General features: G+C 40.0%; 1 protein-coding gene across 12 annotated transcripts in view; it reads left to right on the forward strand.

The window, feature by feature from the left end:
* The window catches only part of TAMM41 (TAM41 mitochondrial translocator assembly and maintenance homolog), a 32,539-nt gene that overhangs the window by 1,164 nt on the left and 9,772 nt on the right, over window positions 1–21,603 (forward strand). For 6 of the 12 annotated variants that reach the window (XR_011697349.1, XR_011697348.1, XR_011697346.1 and 3 more), the window contains exons 2-9: window positions 109–288; window positions 1,154–1,246; window positions 4,262–4,412; window positions 7,565–7,710; window positions 9,840–10,005; window positions 12,113–12,175; window positions 13,800–13,857; window positions 19,698–19,795. Coding sequence is in view for 6 of the 12 variants with exons in the window: in XM_071550895.1 (XP_071406996.1) it covers window positions 109–288; window positions 1,154–1,246; window positions 4,262–4,412; window positions 7,565–7,710; window positions 9,840–10,005; window positions 12,113–12,175; window positions 13,800–13,857; window positions 19,698–19,795 (955 nt within the window). In the remaining 6 variants the exon portion in view is untranslated. Of the gene's footprint in view, window positions 1–108; window positions 289–1,153; window positions 1,247–4,261; window positions 4,413–7,564; window positions 7,711–9,839; window positions 10,006–12,112; window positions 12,176–13,799; window positions 13,858–14,054; window positions 21,024–21,275; window positions 21,342–21,603 lie in introns of those variants that run through there. The other 6 variants (XM_071550897.1, XR_011697351.1, XM_071550900.1 and 3 more) reach the window with 6 other exon arrangements.

Consider the following 21,603-nt stretch of genomic DNA (forward strand, 5'->3'; position numbering starts at 1 on the left):
TATTATGTGTATCTTAGATTATTATGATTATGTACATCTTAGATTAATACAATTAACGTTGGCTACTTCTTGACATAAAAACCCCAACACTCTTCTCCTCATCCGCAGGACAATATGCTCGATTTCGTGTTTGCTGTTGATGATTCTGTGACCTGGCATATGATGAACTTGTTAAAGAACAGAAGTCATTATTCCTTCCTAAAACTTTTTGGGCCAAACCAGATAACTAGTGTACAGAGCTACGGAGCAGGAATTTACTACAACACTTTAGTGCCATGCAATGGTAGAGTAAGTACAAGTAGTCTGTGTACAAGTACTAATTAAGTCAAATATTTTTGTGTGTGAGGTATTGAAATAATTAGCTGAAAGCAGATTTCAGGAACCAAATCTTGTAGATTGCAGCTGTAGATTAACTCATGTTATCTTCAATATTTATGTCTCAAACCTGCTTCACAAACAGCATTTTAATTATAAAGCAAACAAAGCAGCTGGTCTTGCACCTTAAAAGTGTGAGCAGTGTTTGGAACTCTGAGGTAAAGTGCTTCAGAAACTGTATTTATATTCCTTTTTATTTGCTGTCTGCCAGCTTTGGTGGTAATACAGAGTATTGTGGGGAAACAGGCCCTTCATTTCAGCAGTGGACCATGTAGTAATAGCAATGTGGATTTTTACTGTTTGTTTGGCATGAAATGCAAATTCCAACACAGCAAGTTGGCATTGACATCTGTGCAGTTTAGTGTTGATATCCTGACCTGTGAGGTGTGGGTATAGTTGATAATTCTAAGTAAGTGGCCCTTGTCCAGCAAGTTTTAGTTCTCTGGCAATTTCTTGACTGTTTTCAACATCATAAAGGATACTATGGATTAATCCAAATATTGTAACATTTGGTTGGTGACTTTATTGCAGCTTTGATTCTAGAAAGGATCTTAGAGTTCCATGCATTTCATTTTTTTCCCAGAAGTTTTCATGTGAATAGGAAATTTTACCTCTTGTCTTAATTAAAACATGAAAGTAGTTTACTGTTATGCATCCAGTTTTTTATTGGAGCTGTGTGTTTTTTAGAATGAATGATGGTTATGTCAGTAACTTTCATGTAGTGAAAAAGGTTCAGGTGTATGTTTTTTCAAAAGCCTTTATTTTGCTTTTTTCTCAGCTGATAAAGTATGGTGTAATTAGCACTGATGCCCTGATTGATGATTTATTTCACTGGAAAACCCTCTACGTCGCTGGGCGCCTCCAGAAGCCGGTAACTGCTCATCCCTCCAGTTTTCTGTCTTGAAATGCAGGAAATGACAGGGCTGGAAAATTATCAGTTGTAGTTTCACCTTTATCTGTTAAGGATGTGTCACTGCTGAATGTGCCCTGATTTCAGTGTGTAGCCCTAGAGAGATAATCCCTGAGAAGGGAAATGTCCTCAGTGACGATGTGGAAAACCCTCAAAGGCAAGTGTATCAATGGAAGTTTTCTGCCCGTAGTAAATCTTGGATAACTGGGCTGTGTTAATGCAAAGTCCCTCTAATGTTAAATGTGTTATGTGAGTTTCATCACAGATTAAAGAGGTCACCAAAATTTAATGCAGTTAAATAATGGAAATAAGATGAAAGCTGCTTTGCTGGGCAGTCACTGTCTAGTGCATACTGTTAAAGTATCTCTAATTGAGTGAACTATGGGTTAAGCACGTGTGTTTTTCTCCTCCTTGTTTGTGTCACAAAACGTAGGTGTTTGCTTTCCCTGAGTGACCCTCAGTACGGTTTCAGCAGGTGGCAGCAGTGCTAAGGGAAGATTTGGTAAGAGGGGAGGGAGAGAGGGGAGGAGAACTCTTCAGGTCTTAAAACAGAAGTTAATTATGCTTTTAACTAAAAATTTGGAGTGGAAGTTTGAATAGATTGTCACAGCACTACTGGCTTTTCTCTGTCTCCAGAGACATATTGTAACATGATACAGGTTAGAGCAGCTGTTACTGCCTCGCTGCTGCTTCCTTTGAGAATGCACGGAGAGTCAGTCTGGAGGAGAAAAGACAACGCAGAAAGAACCGTTCCTTGCCAATGTCACCTAGGGAGACGTTCCGCTGTGCCTTTTGTGACCGGACCTGCCTATCCCGTATCGGCCGTTTTAGCCACCAGCACGCTTGCAGCAAGCGTGGGTAGTGCCCTTCTCAAATCTTCGTTCGCGAAGCCTGGCCATGATGATGATGATGATGATGAAAGAATTCAACTTAATACAGTGAGAAAAACAACTGAAGGGAGAATTCTGAATGTCACATTAACAACGAATACTGAATAGTCATTTTCAGTGTAACTGCATTTGCTGATACTTTGATTTGTGATATTGTACTTTGAACAGTTCCAATTATAAGTTCCCTGTACTGTGAAAAAGCCTTCCTTAACTTCGGTGCTCTGTCCGGTTTACCCCAAGAACCAAGATCCATCCCTTTTGTACCAGGGTCATAACTGTTGCCCTCTGACTTCCTGGGAGACTCTTTGCTCTCTAAACTGTTTAAAATTTGTTCATAAATTCATTTCATCATTACTGCAGTGTTTCCAGGCATGCATAGTTTGTAGCCTAGCAGGTTGTTTTCCTTGGAAAAAACTCCTCTGGTCTTCCATAAGAAGGAATAAGATCTCTTTGGAGTTTCACATTTTAAAGGGCTGTAACTGTGGTGTTCTTCAAACAGGTCCAGAACTTGGTGTTACTTCCAAGGTGATCCTGAGGTTATATAAGCACCTGTGTGAGTGCTTGGGGTGCCACAGACCTCTCTTTTCTATCTTTCCTTGGAGATTCCCTGTAGCAGCAAGTTATGAATGTACATTTATTAGTTTATCCCTGTAGCCAGCATGTCTTAGTTACTGAAACTACTTAAGCAAGTCTGTTATGCATTCAGTAACCTTCTCCTGTGGCTTTCAAGGAAATAACTAAATAGTGCAGAATGATTGAAACAAGCAATCTGTGAACTGTTGCATTCACCATCCTATCAAAATCAGATATTCCAGTTTTATGCCTCTTGAAGATTTTGCCATAACTAAAAAGTGCGTTCTGAGTATCCTACTGATCAGTCATGACATTGCTTGGGAAGTGTCCTGTCTGTAAGAGGAATTGTGTGTAGCAGATATGTCTGATTCTCCTACTTTTTTACTGAATCTAGGCTTGGTTTAGGTTTTTCCCCCCCTTCATTAACAGTGTGTTTACATTCCTGAAGAAAAATAGTTACTTGAAAGGTGCCTTGGCTGTTTCAGGTTTTATGTGGGGGCAGAATTTCGGGTAATGCTGCAGCTCATTAGAGTGTGAATGGGCTTTTGGGGAGGAAGAGCAAATGGGATACCTTTGTTCATAACTGCCAGTCAGTTTGCTTTTTAAGGTATTGTAGGATAGACAAATATTAAAAAGCTGCCTTTTATAAGCAAGACACTTGAAAAAGACAGAAGCTCCCGAGAAGCAGGAATTCCTGAGAGAGTTGTTTCTGGAAGAGCACAGTTAGAGAGCTGTCTTGTAAACCAGGCTGACTTCATCTGTCTGATACTCTATAATGTTATGTTTCTATATTCAGTTCTTACCAAAGATCTGCTTTTTGGTCCAGTACATTTCCATACCCAAGGTGACTGGATTCTCTAGTTGATCTTGAACAGTTTAAATGTTTCCTAAAAATAAATACTTCTTTTGGCACAGAGAGGCATTCGAGTGGTCTGTTCATCCCGTATGTATGAAGACCCCTCTGAGTTTGCCTTCTTCTCCTGCAAAGTGCAAAAATAAAGCCCTGCTGCTTCCAGGAGGGCACCAAATGTCTGAGAAACCACTTGGAGCATTTGATAGGGGAGTCTTCTACAAAAAAAAGAAAAAAGATGACTATAAAAACTTACTTCTTTGGTTTCCATTCTCTTTCAGTTTGACAGTGATCATTTTTCTTACTGCATAATCACATATGAAGCATTTCTGTTGATGCATTCATATTTACTGTGTTGATTAATTTTAAATTTATGAATATGGAAAGGTGAATAGCTCTTCAGAGATCAGCTAATGGCTGTAATGTGTGGCAGTTCCAAACCTGTTTGTAAAAACAGCCTTTTCTAGCAGACTGTTAACCCTTAAAAAGATGTTCCTCTATTCCACACAGTGTAAACAAAAGGTCCTTATTATATCGTACTAGTAAAATCTAATCTTAAATAAGTTTCTTGTTTGTTTTTCATGCTGGATTGAGTAACATTTCAAGTTCCATCTTCAGTAGCACTTTCCTGAAGTTTTCCTTCCAATGGCTCTGCTTTTTCAGGTGAAAATACTGACACAAAATGAGAATAGCAAGCTGCAAGCTGCTCTTGTTAGCAACCTGAAGAGTGCAGTCACAGCAGCCTTTCTCATGTTACCAGAAAGTTTCTCTGAAGAAGACCTCTATATGCAGATTGCAGGACTCTCCTACTCTGGTTAGTATGTGGTGTCTGAAGCCTCTGAGGAGAAAAGCTGTAGTTGGAGCTGTTGTACCCAGAAAGTCTCATGTGTAATAAGTCACCTGCCCACATGCTGCTTGCTCCAAAAACTGTGTCTGAGTGCTGTGTTACATAACAGCTCCAAGAGACTAATTGGGCTTATTCATAGGAAATAGGTGTAGGTACATAAACAGAGCTTCATTTGTGAACAGCTAATTATGAGTGACTGAATATGATGAAATAATGTGGGTTTTTTCTGTTTGTATGGATTGTATTTTGGTTTAATGTTTCAAAACCTTGGAAAAAAAAATTCTTTCTCAATGTAATGTTGAGTCATCTGACACTGACTCATACTTTGTCATCTCTTACTTTTTGAGTGTGATGTGTTTTAGGTTCTTATTTAGTTAACTGAAAGATCCAGATTATAATTCTTCGATGTATATTTAACACACACCTCCCGGTTGGTATTTGTTGACTTTTTCCCCTCCTTAGAGAATTTCCTCCTTTCTTTAGTTAGGAAATTGATGTGGAAAACAATTAAAGAAACTATTGCAAATGGCTCTTCAATGTAAGATCTGGTTGTTACAAGTTAATTCAGCATTGCTTTTTAAATGTTGATACCCTTAATGAAATCACTGTGGCCAAGTTAGGTTGGATTTGTCCTTTACCCTGCACTACCTTTGCTCATATAGAAATACACGTTTGGCTTTAAAAAATCCCAGGTATGCAGGGGTGGGTCACAGGCTGCAGCTTGGCTGTACCAAGGAGTGTTACTGTTCTTCATGGGATACTTCCTGTGCAACTTGTTCAGCTTTTCCACAGGATTTTTTTACTGAATTGTTGCCTGTTCCAAAGTGACAGTCAGAGTGTGCTGAGAGTGGGATTGCCAGCCAGGGCTGTTTGCTGAGGGGCTGCAGACCTGCCCACCTGACACCTGCCCAGCAGTGGCATTACATTCCTGGTGGAACTCTATTCTCTGTGTAGTTGTTGAACCAGTGCAGTTGGGTGGAAACATGAGAGGTCAGTTACCATGCTGTAAGATGTTGAATTGGGCTCTGCTGTGTGAGCAAAGCTAAAGCAGTAAGACCCCCAGCTGGGAATGTTCAAGGGAAAAGCTGTTGATTACATGTTTGTGGACATTTTATTTTGCTGCCATTTTGTTACGTCTTTCAGAGGGTGTCACATGAAAGGGAGGAGGGAAACAGAAATGCAAAGATTTCTAGTCTTAACTGTGTTAATTAAAAGTTATTAGCTGTAAGCGCTTCCAGACAATCAAATCCTTATGTACTCCAACACTGTCTGTCTTTTAACTGACAGCACACAGGTTGGAAGGGGTTCTGACCTCTGAAGTGAAGCCACACTTCAGCCAGGGAGAAAATTATTAGCAATAAGTGTCCTCGGAGTAACTGACTCCCCTGTGAGGACCACACTTAACCGCAACAAGAGAAAAGAACCTTTCTCACGATAGCTCCCGAAATAACATTTATTAATACAGGTCAGTGACAATGACTATGTGGGTTACTCAGTCGGTGATAACATTGAGCTGCAGGAAATACCTTCCAAAGGCACTGGCACAACACACATTTCAAGGGCCGCCCCAGCGGTATAACCACTCCCACAGCAATCTTAACTGAGATTACTAAACAGAAACACAACAGTTCAACACCACCAGTAAACACACTCAATAACCCAAAAGAAAAGCAACAGGGAAAATAGAGCTGCTTCCCATTAACACACATACACCCAGTGAGCTATAGCAAATTACAACTAATAAGGTATAAGAAAAATAAAGTAAGAATACCGTGGCTTACCCCTGCAATATTGATGGAATGGGGGAGACAGGGTAGCTCTCAGGTTGCCCTCCCAGAGGTGGAAAGTTTTTCTCTCCCCAAGTTGCAGTTAAACTGCACCTTTTTTATATCTTTTTTTTCTTCTCCAGTTGTTTGTGTGACCAATAGTCTATTGGGGGGGATGATGCAGATGCCCTGAGGTGAGGTGGGCCCTTGAAGATATCTCAAAAGAAGGCCCTGCTATGTCTTAACACTCCATCCTTTGTTAATCTTACAAGTTTGAAAGCCTTTGTCCTCTGCTTGGAGCATCTCTGCAGGGGGCTGAGGCATCTCCCTCGACCCTTCAGACCTTATCAGGTCATCACCCCACAGAGGGTATACTAGTACACAAAATTGATGTGTTACTCTAATCATGCTGAAAAGAGTTGTACATGCTTTAATTTAGAAAATGTTTATCCTTTATTTTTGATGCATTTGTTGAGAGCAATGAGTCAGTATCATTTATATGCAAAGTGTTTGTTTTGTGACTTGGCATAAATTAAAATAAACTAAGTAAGGCTAGCAAGTTGCCACCTTTCAGCTGCATTTATCTCCTGAATGTGGGAAGTGGGAAAATGAATTGATTTGGGATTTTGTTTGTTGATCCTCACTGCACTGAGCAAGAACTCCTGACTGAAAATCCAGGAAGCTGCAAGGCTGGTACCTAATAGAGGTAGTGGAGTGCTTTGTTACATATTGTCTTTCCACTTATTCTCTGAAATTTTTCAGTCATGTATCAGAAAAGAAAGTGTAAAGGTCAGTGATGTATCAGTGCTGTTAAAAGGAGTTGATTTTTGAGACTGATAACAAAATACATGGCTAAGAGGCAAAGATGATACAGTGATCTTACCATGACTGCCCTTGAAGTGCAGAGATAATGCAAATTATTTTTTCTCACTATTGGAAAATGAAGCTTATTTGGTTGAGGGTACGAAGTATTAGGACTGATCAATTTGTTTCGTAATCTGTGGAAACTGATGTATCATTGCAAGGAATGTAACTGTTACAGCCTCTTGACAGCCAGACTGACTTTGTCTAAGTGAAAATGTGGACCTGTGGGTTGTTAACAACACAGCACATCAGAGGCCACATAACAGTATTTGCCTTCAAGTACGTATTTTCTGTGCTTGAAGATATTTTAGTAGCTTTTTGACTACTAGAAGGTGAACCTTATTGTGGCTTATATAGGTATTAGTAGAATTGGAGATTATAGTTTTAGATGGCAGCTTTTTGCTGTGTTAGTTTCTGTTACATTGCCTGTCTTTCTCTGAGTTTTTGGGTTTTTCCTCCTGAATTAACTGTTTCCCTTTTCCTGACCAGGTGATTTCCGAATGATAATAGGAGAGGACAGATCGAAAGTACAGAACATAGTGAAGCCCAACATTCCCCATTTTCAGAAGCTGTACAGTAACATATTACAGGACTGCCCTCAAGTAGTGTACAAGCACCATCTGGGAAGGCTGGAGGCAAGTGTTCTTCAAAACATTTTAAAAACAAGCAGGTGGAAGTGCTTTATCACCCTGACAGAAGGCACCAAGGAGAGCAGTGGTAGTCACTGTGCTTGCCGTGTGTTATGGTTCTGTTTTTAAGTTAATTCTGCACCCAGAAGATTTGCTTTAAATACCAATCTCTGCATATGTGGTCACTACTGCTCATTTTCTTTGAGCAGGGGCACAGAACTGGAGCCCCAGCAAGGGAACAGGAGAAGATCGTTGTAAAAGTTGTGTTCTAATGACTACCACATGGAAACAACAGTCTAGGAAATGATGAAGGAACATGTGGTTTGTGTTAGAAAGATTAGGCTGTAACTCGGGGTTGCAACTTTCTGCCATCAAAAACTGTATCTCACAAAAAAACCTCATAAAGTGCTAATTGTGAAGATAAGTTGATTAAACTCAAGTGAAATTCTGGCATTATCTTTAAATACCCATATTAAACCATTTTTATCCTTAGCATTTGGGAGATCCAAAATGTCCAGTATCTCGAACTCCATCTTTCTGGTATAACACTGGAATTAGGGGAGAGATGCCACAATCGGGTCCTGTAGCAATTTTTCCTCTTGTAGTTTGCATGTCTGTGTATGAATTTTTCAAGTGGGATATAAACTTCAACATGAAGTTAAAATTGCACAGGTTGTCTTATGGAGTCTTTATCCTCAAGTCATGTTGGTAATTATCTTCCAAATGCCTCCATTTAGGATGTGTCTTTTTTAGAAATTGATATAACTGCAGTTATAAGCAGACTTGAGTACAGTAAACAATTGTACTGCAATGATTGGGAGTACAGCATAGGCAGATCTGTCTTACACTGCAGCTGTCTCCATGTTTTCTTACCAATGTGCTTTTCAACAGTTTGGTGGAAGAAATATTAAAATTAATTTTTAAAAGGATCAGTAATGATTTCTTCAAGAAAAAGGCTAGTCAGAATACTACCGCCTGTTGTTTCACCTTTAAACAAATCCTGGTAACATAATGCAAATATGCTGTTAGATAATAAATCTGTCCATTGTTCCACAATACTAGTGAGGGATGTTGACTAAATGCTGTCATTCAGCTGTTGATTTGAAGCAAAGTGGTTTAACTCTCCTGCTCACACCTTGGTGTGGTTACAGGCACTCACTCTGCAGACTGAGGTGGGTTACTGCTCTCAGGAGTGCAGCTTAGTGCAGAATAGAACCCCCTTCTCCAAGGATATGTCTGCAGAGCTGCAGAGAAAATCTTCTCTTACAAGATTCTTCAAAGCCAAGTGAATGCACACAGGAGGTCTCACAGCTTTGGTTCAGGCGTGGATTCCTCCCACACTGTTCCAAGCTGCTCATCGGTGCTGCCTCTGCAGGCAGTGGGTGATTCATCTGGAGATCATTTTCTCCACACTGACAAAAGGGAGTGTTTAGGGCAACAAGACTCCTGTCTGATGTCTCCATGAAGTGTCTGAAAGGTTGTGTGGGAGGAATCGAGCTCTTTATATTTTCCTGCAGTTTTGCAGAGATCTGCTCCATCAAGCATTTTTCAGTGTTTGTGCTTACATTTTATATAACCATGTACAGGCTTATGTGTTGGTGTTGTTTTATTCAAAAAAGGGTCCGTGAATTTCTGATTGAGATTGGGAAATGTGAAATGAATATTTTCTTCAAATTATACAAACCAGATGTGGTTTGAGTCTAAAGCATAGAAAATACTTCTCAAACTAAACTTGAAATGTGTGTGTCTAAAGCTTGATTATATTCAGGCAGAAGAAACTGAGTTAAGTGGTCTTTTGGGGAACTTTTATTTTTTTAATATTGTAGTGTACTTATGTTTCCAAAGGAAATTGGCTATAACTGAAATTATACAGTTTCAATGAAAAGTTACTTACAGAGAGAGGGAAGATCATGTGGGTCTTTCCTTTAATAAAAATTAACATCTTTGCATTGTTATTCTTCTGGTTCAGAACTGAGATAACTGCATTTCCCTGTGTTTGTGAAGTTTTCATTTGCAATGTCAATAACTAGTGCAATAGATTGGATTCTGAGAGATGTTTATCAGAGGTCAAAGCCAGAACAATCTTTAGGAAAGAGACTGAATGTTTTTTCTGTCTTATTTTTTATAACATTCAGATTGATAAAAGTCCAGAAGGTCAATTTACACAACTGATGGCTTTGCCAAAGACTCTGCAGCAAAAGATAACTTCTCTGGTAAACCCTCCTGGAAAAAACAGAGATGTGGAAGAAATTTTGCTGCAAGTTGCCCATGACCCTGAGTGTGGATTTGTGGTGCATCAAGGTAGGCCTAACGAGGGTCTCTAATCTCCTTTAAGACACAATAGATAGACAAATCTATTGTATATGTTCTTCTATTTCAGAAGGATGGTGTAAAGAGAAGGGTGAAAAAAACAAGAGATTAATCACAAGATACCATCTTAAAACCTGGGTTTGGATTTCTTTGATTGCAAACAGGTTATAGGAAATACTAGCAAATAGCATTCCTACTGATACAGGGAGATATGTTTTGGTTTGGGTCCTGAAAGAGGGAGTCCTTAGGGCTTAGTGTGATTCTGGAGTGCTTACACCTTCAGGCATAACTTCACTGAAATACTGAGCTGTACATCCTCCCAGTCACACATTGCAAGGCTCAGCTCATTTTCTGTCTTGCTGACATTACCCTTCCCAGTCATCTTGGTTAGTCCAGACATGTGAGCTCTGGCAGAGAACTCCAGCTTTGAGGAAGAAGATTGAGGTGTTCTCATCATCACAGCTGCTCTGAGGCAAGATTATGTCATGTGAGCAAGTTAAAGCTAATGCTGCAGATACCAGTGTTTTATTATGCTGCAGAAAAAGGAAAATGTTTAGTAATTGGAGACTTTTACATATTGAAAGAACTTGACACATTTTTAGTTTCAGGCAGCAAATTTTGCAAGCTCCTTGAGCACAGCAGAAGTTCTCTATATGCCTGGGAGCCACTAAACACTTGCCAACTGCTGGGGGGGCTCTTAGACTGATTTCTGTTTGGGGAAATAAAGCTCCTGAGAGCTGCAGTTCTCCACTGACAGTGTAGGATGAATTGCACCTGGTGTCCACCTTTTCCATGGCAGTCCATGGCACCCTCTGTGCTGGGCTGCAGCAGTGCCAGGGTAGAAGCTGAGTGCAGGGCAGGGCTTGCAGTGTTGTGAGCTGCAGTGCCTCGAGCTCCAGGTTACCCACCCTGAGCTCCCCATCCTGGTGGCTGTGTGTGCAGGGCCCTGCAGAGAGGGCTGTGACTGCACAGTGGGGCAGCTGCTCAGGATCACAACACTGAATAGGTCTGGCCCTCTCAGGCCAAGCAGTTTCAGCTCTCAGGAGAACAAATCAAAACCTCCCCCTCACTTTCATGGCCAAAAGATTTTCCTAATTCATCACTCTGGGTGAAGGCCAGGACAATCCATGTGGGAATCCTTTAAGACAAAGATGATTACTCAAGCTGAATTGCATTATCCCTAGATATTTTGCTAGATCAACATGATTTCTTCCTTTCCTCTCCCTACCACTCCAGTTATTTTCAGTGGAATATTGTATCCCTCTTACTTATTTCGTGGATTATGCTAAGCTTTGTTCTTCATTATAGAAGTAGCTTTGAAAGAAGGGTTTAAAAATATTTGAAATTCTATTCTATGTGGTTAATGCAGAATAACATCTTTCAGTTTGGAAGACTAACTCTGAGACTGCTGCATTTCTACATTTTTAAAGTATTTAATACTTTTTTACTAATCACTATGCCTTTGTATGTATGTGTCAGAACAAATATAACTTAATACTTCTGAAAAAAGTTTTAAAGTATTATGTACTATTCCAATAATACCTAAGAACCACTGGACAATGAGACACAGTGCAAAGGGGTAAATGAGCCTTTTCTTCCAAAGCTGATAATCTAGAAAAGCCAGACAAGCATCACACATAGAGGCATCTCTACTCCATCAGAGAAGTACAAAATCCCAATATCTTATTGAAGTAAATAGGAAGTACAACTTGTTTTGCTCTGGAATGGTAATACACCAGCACTCAGATGAAACAACTCTGAATCCTTTGTGACTAACCATCTTAGGAGATAAATAATGGGAACTCTAAATAAATTTATTTGATCAATTCCCACTGCTTGTTTTCTGTTTTAATATTAATTTGTGGGGTATTTTTATGTATTTTACATATAAAATAAGTTAAAATAGCTTAGGGAATGTTTTCAATTAGTATTACAAAGCAGAGCAGAAACAAAAGTTTCCCAGCGTAACTGTATGTTTTACTTTCAGGCTGAGTTGATTGTATAACAGAACAATATTTGACTTGTGTATGTTGGAGGGTAAAAAAAACCTGACAAAACTGCTAAGATGGGTAACATCTGTGTGCTTTTCTCTTTGCAGGCATTTCAGGAATTGTGAGATCTTCCAGTGTAGTGCAGAGTGCTAAAACCATACTGACAGCTGGTAAGAATGTGTGTGATTTCCATCAACATAGGCCTTATAATTTCACAAAGGAAAAATTACAGGGCCCCAAGACTGTCTTGTTACAGGAGTTTGTTCTTTAAACTCTTAGTATGTTTAGTTGAAAGCCCCTGGAAGATAAAAGTAATATTTAAAGCAGAAGCCTTATTATAACTATTGCAAAATTGTAAAATGCTGAAAGGAACTGGAGTCTGTGTGATTTGTAAACAAATAAAGAAGACCCTCAACAATGTAAAAACAAGAAAAAGGCAACTTTTTAGTTCAAATTCATTTTCTATGCAGGCCAGGTATGGCTGGCATGCACAAGTTCTGCACTTTTGTATTAAAAAGGCTTCAGACTTTCTCAAAGTGGCTTAAATAATTTTCTGAACTATTCATAATTCTTCCAGAAATGCAATTGTATACAAATGATGCCACCACTGGTTTTAAAAGCAACTGTAGAGGTTCCTGCTGAGCAATCCTTACCCAGACTTCTACAGCAGCTCTTCCCCTCCATCAGTGTTGGTGGCTCCGTGTTCTACCTCCTACCCCTTGCACAGAAACACAAGTTCCAGTGCTCAGAGCCATTGCAGGGCTGCAGCAAAGTGAAATACGCAGGAACAGTTTTACTTCCTATTTGCTTCTGTTAATAGTTTTGTTCTGTTGACTGGAAGAAGTCTGTCAAAACTACTGCCTAACTTCCAGTAACAGGAGGAGGCTCAGGACATAACTCCATCTGAGTAAAGCAATTCTTGTTATATGTCAATGAAGCACATGGCAGCTGTTAGTTTCTAATGTAAGGTGTTTCCAGCCAAATAGGTGACATTTTTTCTTCTAGGATTTGTTGTCAAAATTACTTGCCAGTGGTCAAGAATTCTGGTATTGTAACACGTCTTTTTTAGAAATGTCAACTTGCATCCTATGTGTTTCTAAATCCATGGAGAGCAGATTTTTTAGTGAACTAATTGGAGGGGAGGGGTCAAAGACAGTGTTATCCTGTTGAATCCAGTGCTTTGGGAAGTTATGCTGACTGCACTGTGGGGCAAAGTAGTTTGTGTGTCACTGCAGGAGTAGTAATGGAGATAGTTAAACTTTGTAGATTATTGATGCTCTCCTTCTGTCTGTTCTGATGGACAGAAAATCCCAAAGGGAGTTGTTTGCTCCCTTTGCCTGACATGCAGTGAATCACTTACAGCCTGTGTTGGCACTGGCACTTTCAGAGGGTCCTAATGCATCTCTCAGTAAAACTTGTGATTTTTACAATGTTTTCTGTTTGTGCACCTGAAACTTGTTATTTATGAAATGCCTTTACTTTCCTTTGTTTTAACTTCTTTTTGTTTTATATGTAGTTGTTCTTTTGTTCCCTGTAAAACAAACTCTGATTGTCTCCTAACCAGCCACTTCGATAGAGTAACACTCATATTTAAAAATGTGTATTTTCTACTAGTGGTTTTAGCATTGAAAACGTATTTTTGCCGTTTGATTCAGATAAAGCAAAGCAATATTGATCCTTTGCCTCAAGCAGAAGCCAAATTTGAGCAAGAAGGACTGGGGGAATTGGTTTTTCTTACTTTTAGCATAATTTAGTTACGGGGTTTTTTTAAAAAGTTTTACACTTTCCTGCCAGGATTTGGCCAAAACCATTTGCAACAGAATTCAGGATTGATGGATTTTTCGGATGTGAGGTTTGTATGATCTTCAGTGATTTTTCCCTGGAACTGAGGAGGGATGGGTGTCCATGGATTTAGGAGTTAGGTAGTGAAAGTCTTTTGCTTGTGGGTTTTTTGTTGCCTTTTTTTTAATATTTCTCTCTAAACACTTATGATTGAGTTTATGTTAAATCTTGCTGTATCTTCTAATCAAGATTTTCTCTCCAATACAGTTTCTTAATTTAAGAATGCATTTCTAGGGGCAGCATTCGTGTTGCTGCCCTGGCAGTGCCAGTCCTTGGGGCTCTCCGTGTTCCCAGAGATACGGAATGTGCACAACACAACCAGTGTGGCTCCTACACTGAAGTATTTGCTTCACTCATACCAGGAATGTGTCTCACAGGGAAGTGGGAGCTTCAGATTCAATCCCTAAGGATGCCATATTTTGTTCTTCATTCTTTGTCCAAATCTTCTCTAATATTCTGTTCCCCTAAGACCTATTTTTACACTTCCTAGTGGAGATTTTAGGAAAAGTGTATGGCTCTGACCTTCTGCAGTGTTTATGGCAAGAACAGTAGCTTAAAGTAAGGCAACTATGAAAGAGATTCATGAAATCTGTAGCTTCATTAAATAAGCTCTGACTTTAATTGCTGTTTCTAGGAGCTGTACTAATTGTTTGCTTGCAGAAGAATTGATTTTCACTACCTGGCCATCATGGTTTTGAAATGTAGTGGAGTGTTTTCCTTAGCTTATTGTTTTACCTTACCTACAACAAAAAAAGTGAAATGTCTGCTCTGGTCCACAGCACAGCAGTCTGATGTGCAGCATATTTCTAAATTGCATGTTAAGTCAGCAGTGGTTGTGCTGAGCTGGCATGCTGGGTATTAGCATTATTGGCAGGGAGCACAAAGAAAAGAAAGAATTTCAACCCATCTAAGAGAACTTTTTTCATCTTTCTCTGCCAATGTAGTTTTAAAGTTGAGCTCCAGCTCTGTGTTTTTGTTTGTTGTTAAATGCCCTGTTTAGTTTTTGAAAATGTGTCTGTGTATGTCTTCAAGGCTGTGGTGAGGTTGCCTGTTTCTCATTAGGGATGGCACCATTGTTTGATTTGTTTTCCCACATAGCCAGAGTCTGCATGGCCTTTGGGAACTAACTCTGCAGCTCTTATATTTAGCTCCTCTGAAGGAGTTGTTGATAATTCTTTAGCTTGGATTTTTTCTTTATATTTCACTCAAGGAATGCTGCAAGGCTTGCAAATTTTTCTGTAAATACACTACTGTGAATTAAATCATCAATTGAAGGATTTTACTTTTAAGTTAATGCTCTGAATAACATTTGCTTTCTTAGAGTGGAGATAGTAGTATACTAATCCTTATGTATTCAGGAATTTTTTAAAATTTTAAGGATCAGCCTTACATATAAAATAGCTTGTAGAGTTGTGGTAACTGCTGTCTGCCCCAGCTGCCTGAGCAGATGCTGCATTACCATCAATTTCCCTGGGAGTACATGTATGAAGTCTGTGTGTGTCTGTGCATGACACTCTCAGTATATAACTATTTGTCTCCACATGACACTTCAGCAGTACATTCATCACTCTTTCTTTTTAAAAGGCAATGAAGAATGCCAGGCATCCCTACCAGGAAACTTTGGGAGACCTACAGCCAAATTGCTGTCCTACAACACTAACACTTCCAAAAAACTCAGTGTGCGTTGTTAAGTAAAACCAGATACAACTTGTGTTTACACTGAGATGTTGTAGTCTTGGTCCTGTGCATTAGGCCTTTGTTCTGTATCCTGTTGTGGAAAAATCTGAAGGGGAGGTGGAAGCACCAAGTCATAGATCCATAGCTGAAAGTAGAAAGACATTTTCATGTGGGCCAACTGTTTCAGGTTCTAAGAATGAGCCATAATTACAGCCATTAACTTTTCCTACAGATGTGGCTCAGCACCCTGAGGCTGCTTTATGAACCAGCTGTGTGTGCGTACCTGCAGTTTGCTTTGCAGGCTGATATGCTGGGGCAGAAGTGTCAGCGCTTATTCCGTAAGGCTGTGGTGGGTGGAGCTCAGTGCAGCGCTCCCTGCAGGCAGCACATGGGGAGAAGGATGTCTTTATGTTGAGCTGCTGCAGGAGGCAGGGTGAGTTGGCAGGCTGGTAAAACAAGCTGCCTTGCAGTGCCAGCACAGTTAATGCCAGTCCTGCACCAGCTGTGGTGCTGTTGGTCTGCCACAAGCTCTCCTGCACCTGCACAGGTACTCTGACTTCACTGCAATGGCACCAACAGCACAGATCCTGGCAGAGCAGTTGCCAGTGCTGCAGGGGCTGGGTCCTGCATGTGTAGCACCTAGAGCACTGGTCAGTCATTTTCAGTTTTAACTTTGGAGATTGGAACCACTTCTGTCTTTTATGTGCTATGCCTGAGCTCAGCTTGGCCTTGTTCTGCAACTGGGATTCTTACTCTGTGCAATTCCAATGCAGATGTGTGAGTCACCTCAGAATTTACATGTTTATTTACTTGTTACCTGAGATGCTGCAAAGAAAAGCCCATTGAGCCTTTTACAAAAACCTCTTTATTGTAGAAGAGTTTGAGCATGTATTTCAGATGCCAATGGTTTGTAAGTTCAAGATCCATGTATGGATGATTTCTTACAGAAGGTAAAGCTGAGCTTATTTAAATTGCAGTTGGAGACATGAGACTGATTCTATACAATGTATTTGTTATCCCAGGGTTTTTACCCTGTCACATTCCTTCAGAAAAACAGAGCATGCACCTTTCCTTATTACTGCATTGACTTCTTGCTACTCTGGACTGTCAGTACTGAATTCATCTTCTCACTTGAAATATTTTATCGTAATTTGATGGCTTTCTATGGTCTTTTCGAATTGAATATTATCATACCCTGCCCTCCTCCTTCCCCTCAAAAAAAGACCAGTGCAGTAGATGGCTAAGCCTGGGGTGCTTCTCTGTTCCAGAATCTTTCCTTGTGTTCTGCTCTGTCATACTGTGTGACTTCTGGCTAAATTGCTTCTGTGTATTTTTAGTCAGTCTGTCTCGGTTTGAGGGGAAAAAAACAAAATGTTTTACCCACAAGCAAGGGAGGGGCCTCTTCCACGATAATCACACCACTCTTTATCAAATTTAAGAAAAGGAATTTTAATACAAGAAGGATAACTGATATATATATATATATATATATATATATATATATATGTAAACAGACTAGTGCAACCCACTTCCCCAACACCACAAGAGAAAGAAAAAAACCACAACAAAACAACAACAAAACCCAGCAGGTTTTCCTCCGGGAGGAAAGGTTATACTTCAGTGTCCATGTCGCAGCCCGGCTGGCTGCAGAGTGAGTTTCAGTCCCTCTCCAGCGAGACAGACGAGCAGTGAGCTTTCAGATGGACTCAGTCTCTTCCCCTGTGTTCCCCGTCCAAGAAGCGGAAAGGTACGAGCAACCAGAAGCAAATCCAAGGCAGGCAGCAGCACGGCACAAAAAGTAGTCCAGGGTAGGCAGCAGCGAGACAGCCAGGAAAACTCCAGCAGTAACCAGCAGGGCAGCCTGCCTCCTTGGAGCCCCCACTCCCGCGTTCCGCCGAGCCAAGACTGGGAAGAATATCCAAAAAAAAAAAAAAACAAAAGAGACAAACCTGCCCCCACCCGAGCGATCAACTAACTGCTTCTTTTGTTAACCGCTGGCCTGGGCAGTTAAGTGGCAGGGGAGAGAATTTACATAATAATCCCAAACTACAACACAGTCATATCAGGTGTTCAAGTAAATAAACATAAGAAAGATTGCAGTAAGTATAACATACATACCGTGCTTTTCATTTCTGCAGGTAAGTGTCAAAATTAAAGCTTTTTGTGCTGCATTAAAAACTTGCCTTTTCAGTTTTGAATTTGTAAGAGTGTGATTAGATTGTTTTGTAATCTGAAAAGTCACCATGTTTTGTGTTGGGGGTTTTGTTTGTTTTGGTATGTTTTTTTAAACAAAAAAAAAGGCTGGAAGACCAAAAAATAAGTAGCTCCCCTTGTTAGCATCTCAGGACCCCACTGAAATGCCAAGACTAACAGTATTTTGGTTTTAAGTTTACAAATACTAGATGACTAAACTCAGCAAAAGGCTGTGTCTGTTTTGACTCTAGGTCTTTAAGAAAAGACTTGTCTCTGGTAGAACTTCAGAAGTGGTTAAGTTCAAGGGTGCAGTTCACAAATTGTGTGGGAGACATCCCCAGTCCCTTCATATCTAAACCTCATAAATGCTTGAAGACAACGACTGCTGCTGTGTTTTTAGGAAAATTGAGACATGCCTACCTTCATTATAGGCCCAGTCTAATGGTGTGGTGTTTACCAGAGTTCACTGCTTGTGGGCAGGAGAGTGCTGGAGCATGGCAGCTATTCTGGCTTCATATGACGTTTGTTATAAACACGTGACAGCAGGATATTCTGAAGTAAAACTGGTCCAGACAACATCCCTGTGACAGTTTTCACACTGAGGTCCACATTATACCTCTGATATTGGCATGTCTCCAAAGTACAGCTGCTTGTCATAATCTCATTGTTTTTGCTGCTTTCAGCTGGGCATGTGCCTTACCTGGTGTTCCAGACCCATCATCATTTCAGTATTAGCTCCTCTTACCCAAGCACACAGATTGAGGAGGTCTCCATTGCAGATCTCTTGCAGATGTGCCATTCTCTCAGTTAGGAAATGGTACCTGCCATGAGTTGTCATGTGGCAATAACAAAATACTCAAGGACGTTACAATGTACTTTACAACTTGTTGAGACCAGAACAGATTTGACCTTTAGCAGTTAGGAACACAGTTCTTGTGAAAACCCCAGTTCCCTGTTTTCACTTCTGATTCAGGAGCCTTTGCACAGCAGTGCCTGGGTTGCTGCTCATCTGCAGGGTTGGATTGAACAAGTAGTTAAGGTGGGCATCACGGTGATGCTTCTCAGTTCTGGCTGGTCTCCAGCAAGGCAGGCTGGTGCCCAATGTATGGCACTGAGCTGGCTGGCTGAAATCTGCTTGGCATCAGGAACTGGCACAGCAGGGTTTGGAAGTGGAGAGCTTGTTGTGTACCAGTCACATGGACTCTGCTTGTCTTGCTTGAGCAGCACGTTCATTTGTCCTGTTCAGCCTTCTCACTCCTTCCCCTTTACCCCTCAGTAGAACTGTGGCTGTGCAGCTTTGGGCACAGTTGGGGCTCTTGCTGCTTAGACTTCATCTCAGCTCCATAATCTGGGAGTTGGGCTCCTGTCTCAAGAGCTCACCAACCAGATTCTTCTCATAGCCATGGCCAGTAATTAATCTGCATGCTTAACTAACAGCTCTGAATTCTCCAGACACTCCTGCCTGGGTGTCCTGCTGCAGAATATAATCCAGCAGGTGTGCACTGCCAGGCTAGACTGGAATCTGCTCAGCTGGACATAGCTCACAGTAGATGAGAAGGGGCTTGGAAAGGACAGTGATTGGTTTGGTGAGGATCTGCAGTACTCACAGGTGGGTTAAAAGCCTTCCTGTGTGCAGAAACAATGATGAGAAGGAGAGGTTTCCCTCTGTTCTGGTTAATTGTTGTTAGCAGGAATTTCTACATTTGCTGGCCCTTGGTTATTATCTGTACAATGTGCTTGTGTCCAACATTGTCAGGCCTTCAGAATGAACTGTGTATTGTACATACTTTGACACTATTAAAAAGGGGGTTGTGTCATTACTTACTGTGTTATGAAGGTTATTGCATATCTGCCTGGTGGATTAGGTTGTCATCCCTCTAGGGAAGTACTTCACTTGATGTAGTAAAAACCTTTTATCTGAGTCAGCCTTCCTAAATGTTTGTATTTCTCATTTTCTCCTTTTTTTTCTCCTTTTTTTAGGGGCAAAGAAATCTGTAATTTACAGTATGAAGAAATTATACAAAATGACAAAGGGTTGGTTAAGGAAGACATCTTGAATCTTGACATACTATGTATGGGTAAATAAATTGTACTTTTTCTCTAAATATTTTGCAGGTGTGACTTTTCATACTTGTGAAGATTACAGTGCATGTAAGAAGTCTGTTCTAATGATTTACATGCCCAATTTTACTAATGAAATAGGACCTGTTTTAGTGGGAGGAGGTTTGCTGGTAACAAGGCAAAGAAATTCTACTCTGTAAATACTGAAATGAATTTTCCTATATATATGAGTTTGGATTTTCAGAAACCCAAATAAAAAGAATTGATTGTACATATGAATTCAAACCCAAAACTGCTCATTTTATATGTATTACTAGCTTTATTTTCCAAAATACCCTCAGGCTCCTTCAAAATAATCAAGTTCTTTCAGGGACTTATGGAACTGGAGAGTCCACTGAATTTTAAGTAGGTGTGAAACTGTCCTCTCATATTTCTGCACTGACAAGTTCATCCTTGGAATTCTTCTGAGGATGCTCACTGGGTGCTTCTGCAGGGCACACCTCATGGAAAATACATTTTTCCTCACATGTGTGACATTCCAAATCAAAAAAACTTTTCACTGGCTTTCAGTGTGGGAAGGAGAAGTGAATTCTCAGGTGTCAGATCCTTCCGTAAAAATCCTTTTATGAGCCTGAGATGAAAAGTGCCCAACTCATGGCTCAGCCTTGTCACAAGTGCCAGAGTTGGAGGGGAAATCATAACTCCATGGACCTACCTGTGCAGACTTAGACAATGTATGTTGTTTGGCAAAAGATTCTGTCAAAGCACTTTAATGTTGGGAATATTATGAACAAAAACACATATTGCTTGATTTTTTGACTTTTTTTCCCCTGAAAATACTGTCCACAAAGGTGAAAATTGTTCTCCCTTTGAATTAGCTAAACTAAAGAAAATTTGAATTTTACATAACATGTTATGTCAATCATGCCATTGAGGAAGGGACATTTCTGGCAGTTTTCATGGGTGATGCAGTAAACCTGGAGGATCTTTTGTAAATAAAATATTTTTCACACTTACTCAAGTGGGTTTCCCAGTTTGGGAAGTTTTTCTCATTAGAAATAAAATGAGATGTGATTTAATTTTATTTGTGAAAATGTCAATTATAAAAATAATTTTGTGGTAAAAAATGGAAATAAAATGTATCTTTCCTGATGAAATGTATTTTTTCCTGTGTATTATGTGATAAGTATGATCATCTCAAGATACATTTCATTTAGTGATCTCACTTTAAAAAATAAATTATTGGAATGAAGTTGTCTCCTGATTGTTTCCAGGGAGCAGTTCAAAGCATAGATTTAAGAAAGACAGTGGAAAATGTATTATTGTATGTAATACAACTCATACAATCTTATTTTAATCACAGAAAAACTCTTAAATGTTTGAGTTTGAAATTTTAATCCAGGGTCAGGAAAGAAATGTGTCCCCTTTTAAAAATTATTTTCTTGAAAAATATTATTACTTTGAAATAGTAAAGAAATTGCTGTGAACCTTTCCAAGGCCATAGACAGATTCCTGACACTGCATTATCCATTGGTGATGGATCCTGAATGTGTGAGCCAATCCCCAATGTCCCTGTGCTGACATCAGAAGGCTGAACCAGCCTCTGTGTGGTGGTGAGCAATGTTTGTGTGTGTGGTACTGGTATTCTCTGTCCCCCCTTACTACTGTAAGAGTCCAAATTCCCCAGTTAGAAAAGGTCACCTTATAAGAAATGTAACCAAGGGATTTAAGCCAATGCTTAAATAAACTTAACTTGGGTTTTGGCTGCAGTTTTTGTTTGCATGAAGAGGTTCCTTTGTAGACAGTCTAGAAGTCTTTTCTACAT

This window comes from Pithys albifrons, chromosome 3, assembly GCF_047495875.1.
Source record: "Pithys albifrons albifrons isolate INPA30051 chromosome 3, PitAlb_v1, whole genome shotgun sequence".
Lineage (NCBI taxonomy): Eukaryota > Metazoa > Chordata > Aves > Passeriformes > Thamnophilidae > Pithys > Pithys albifrons.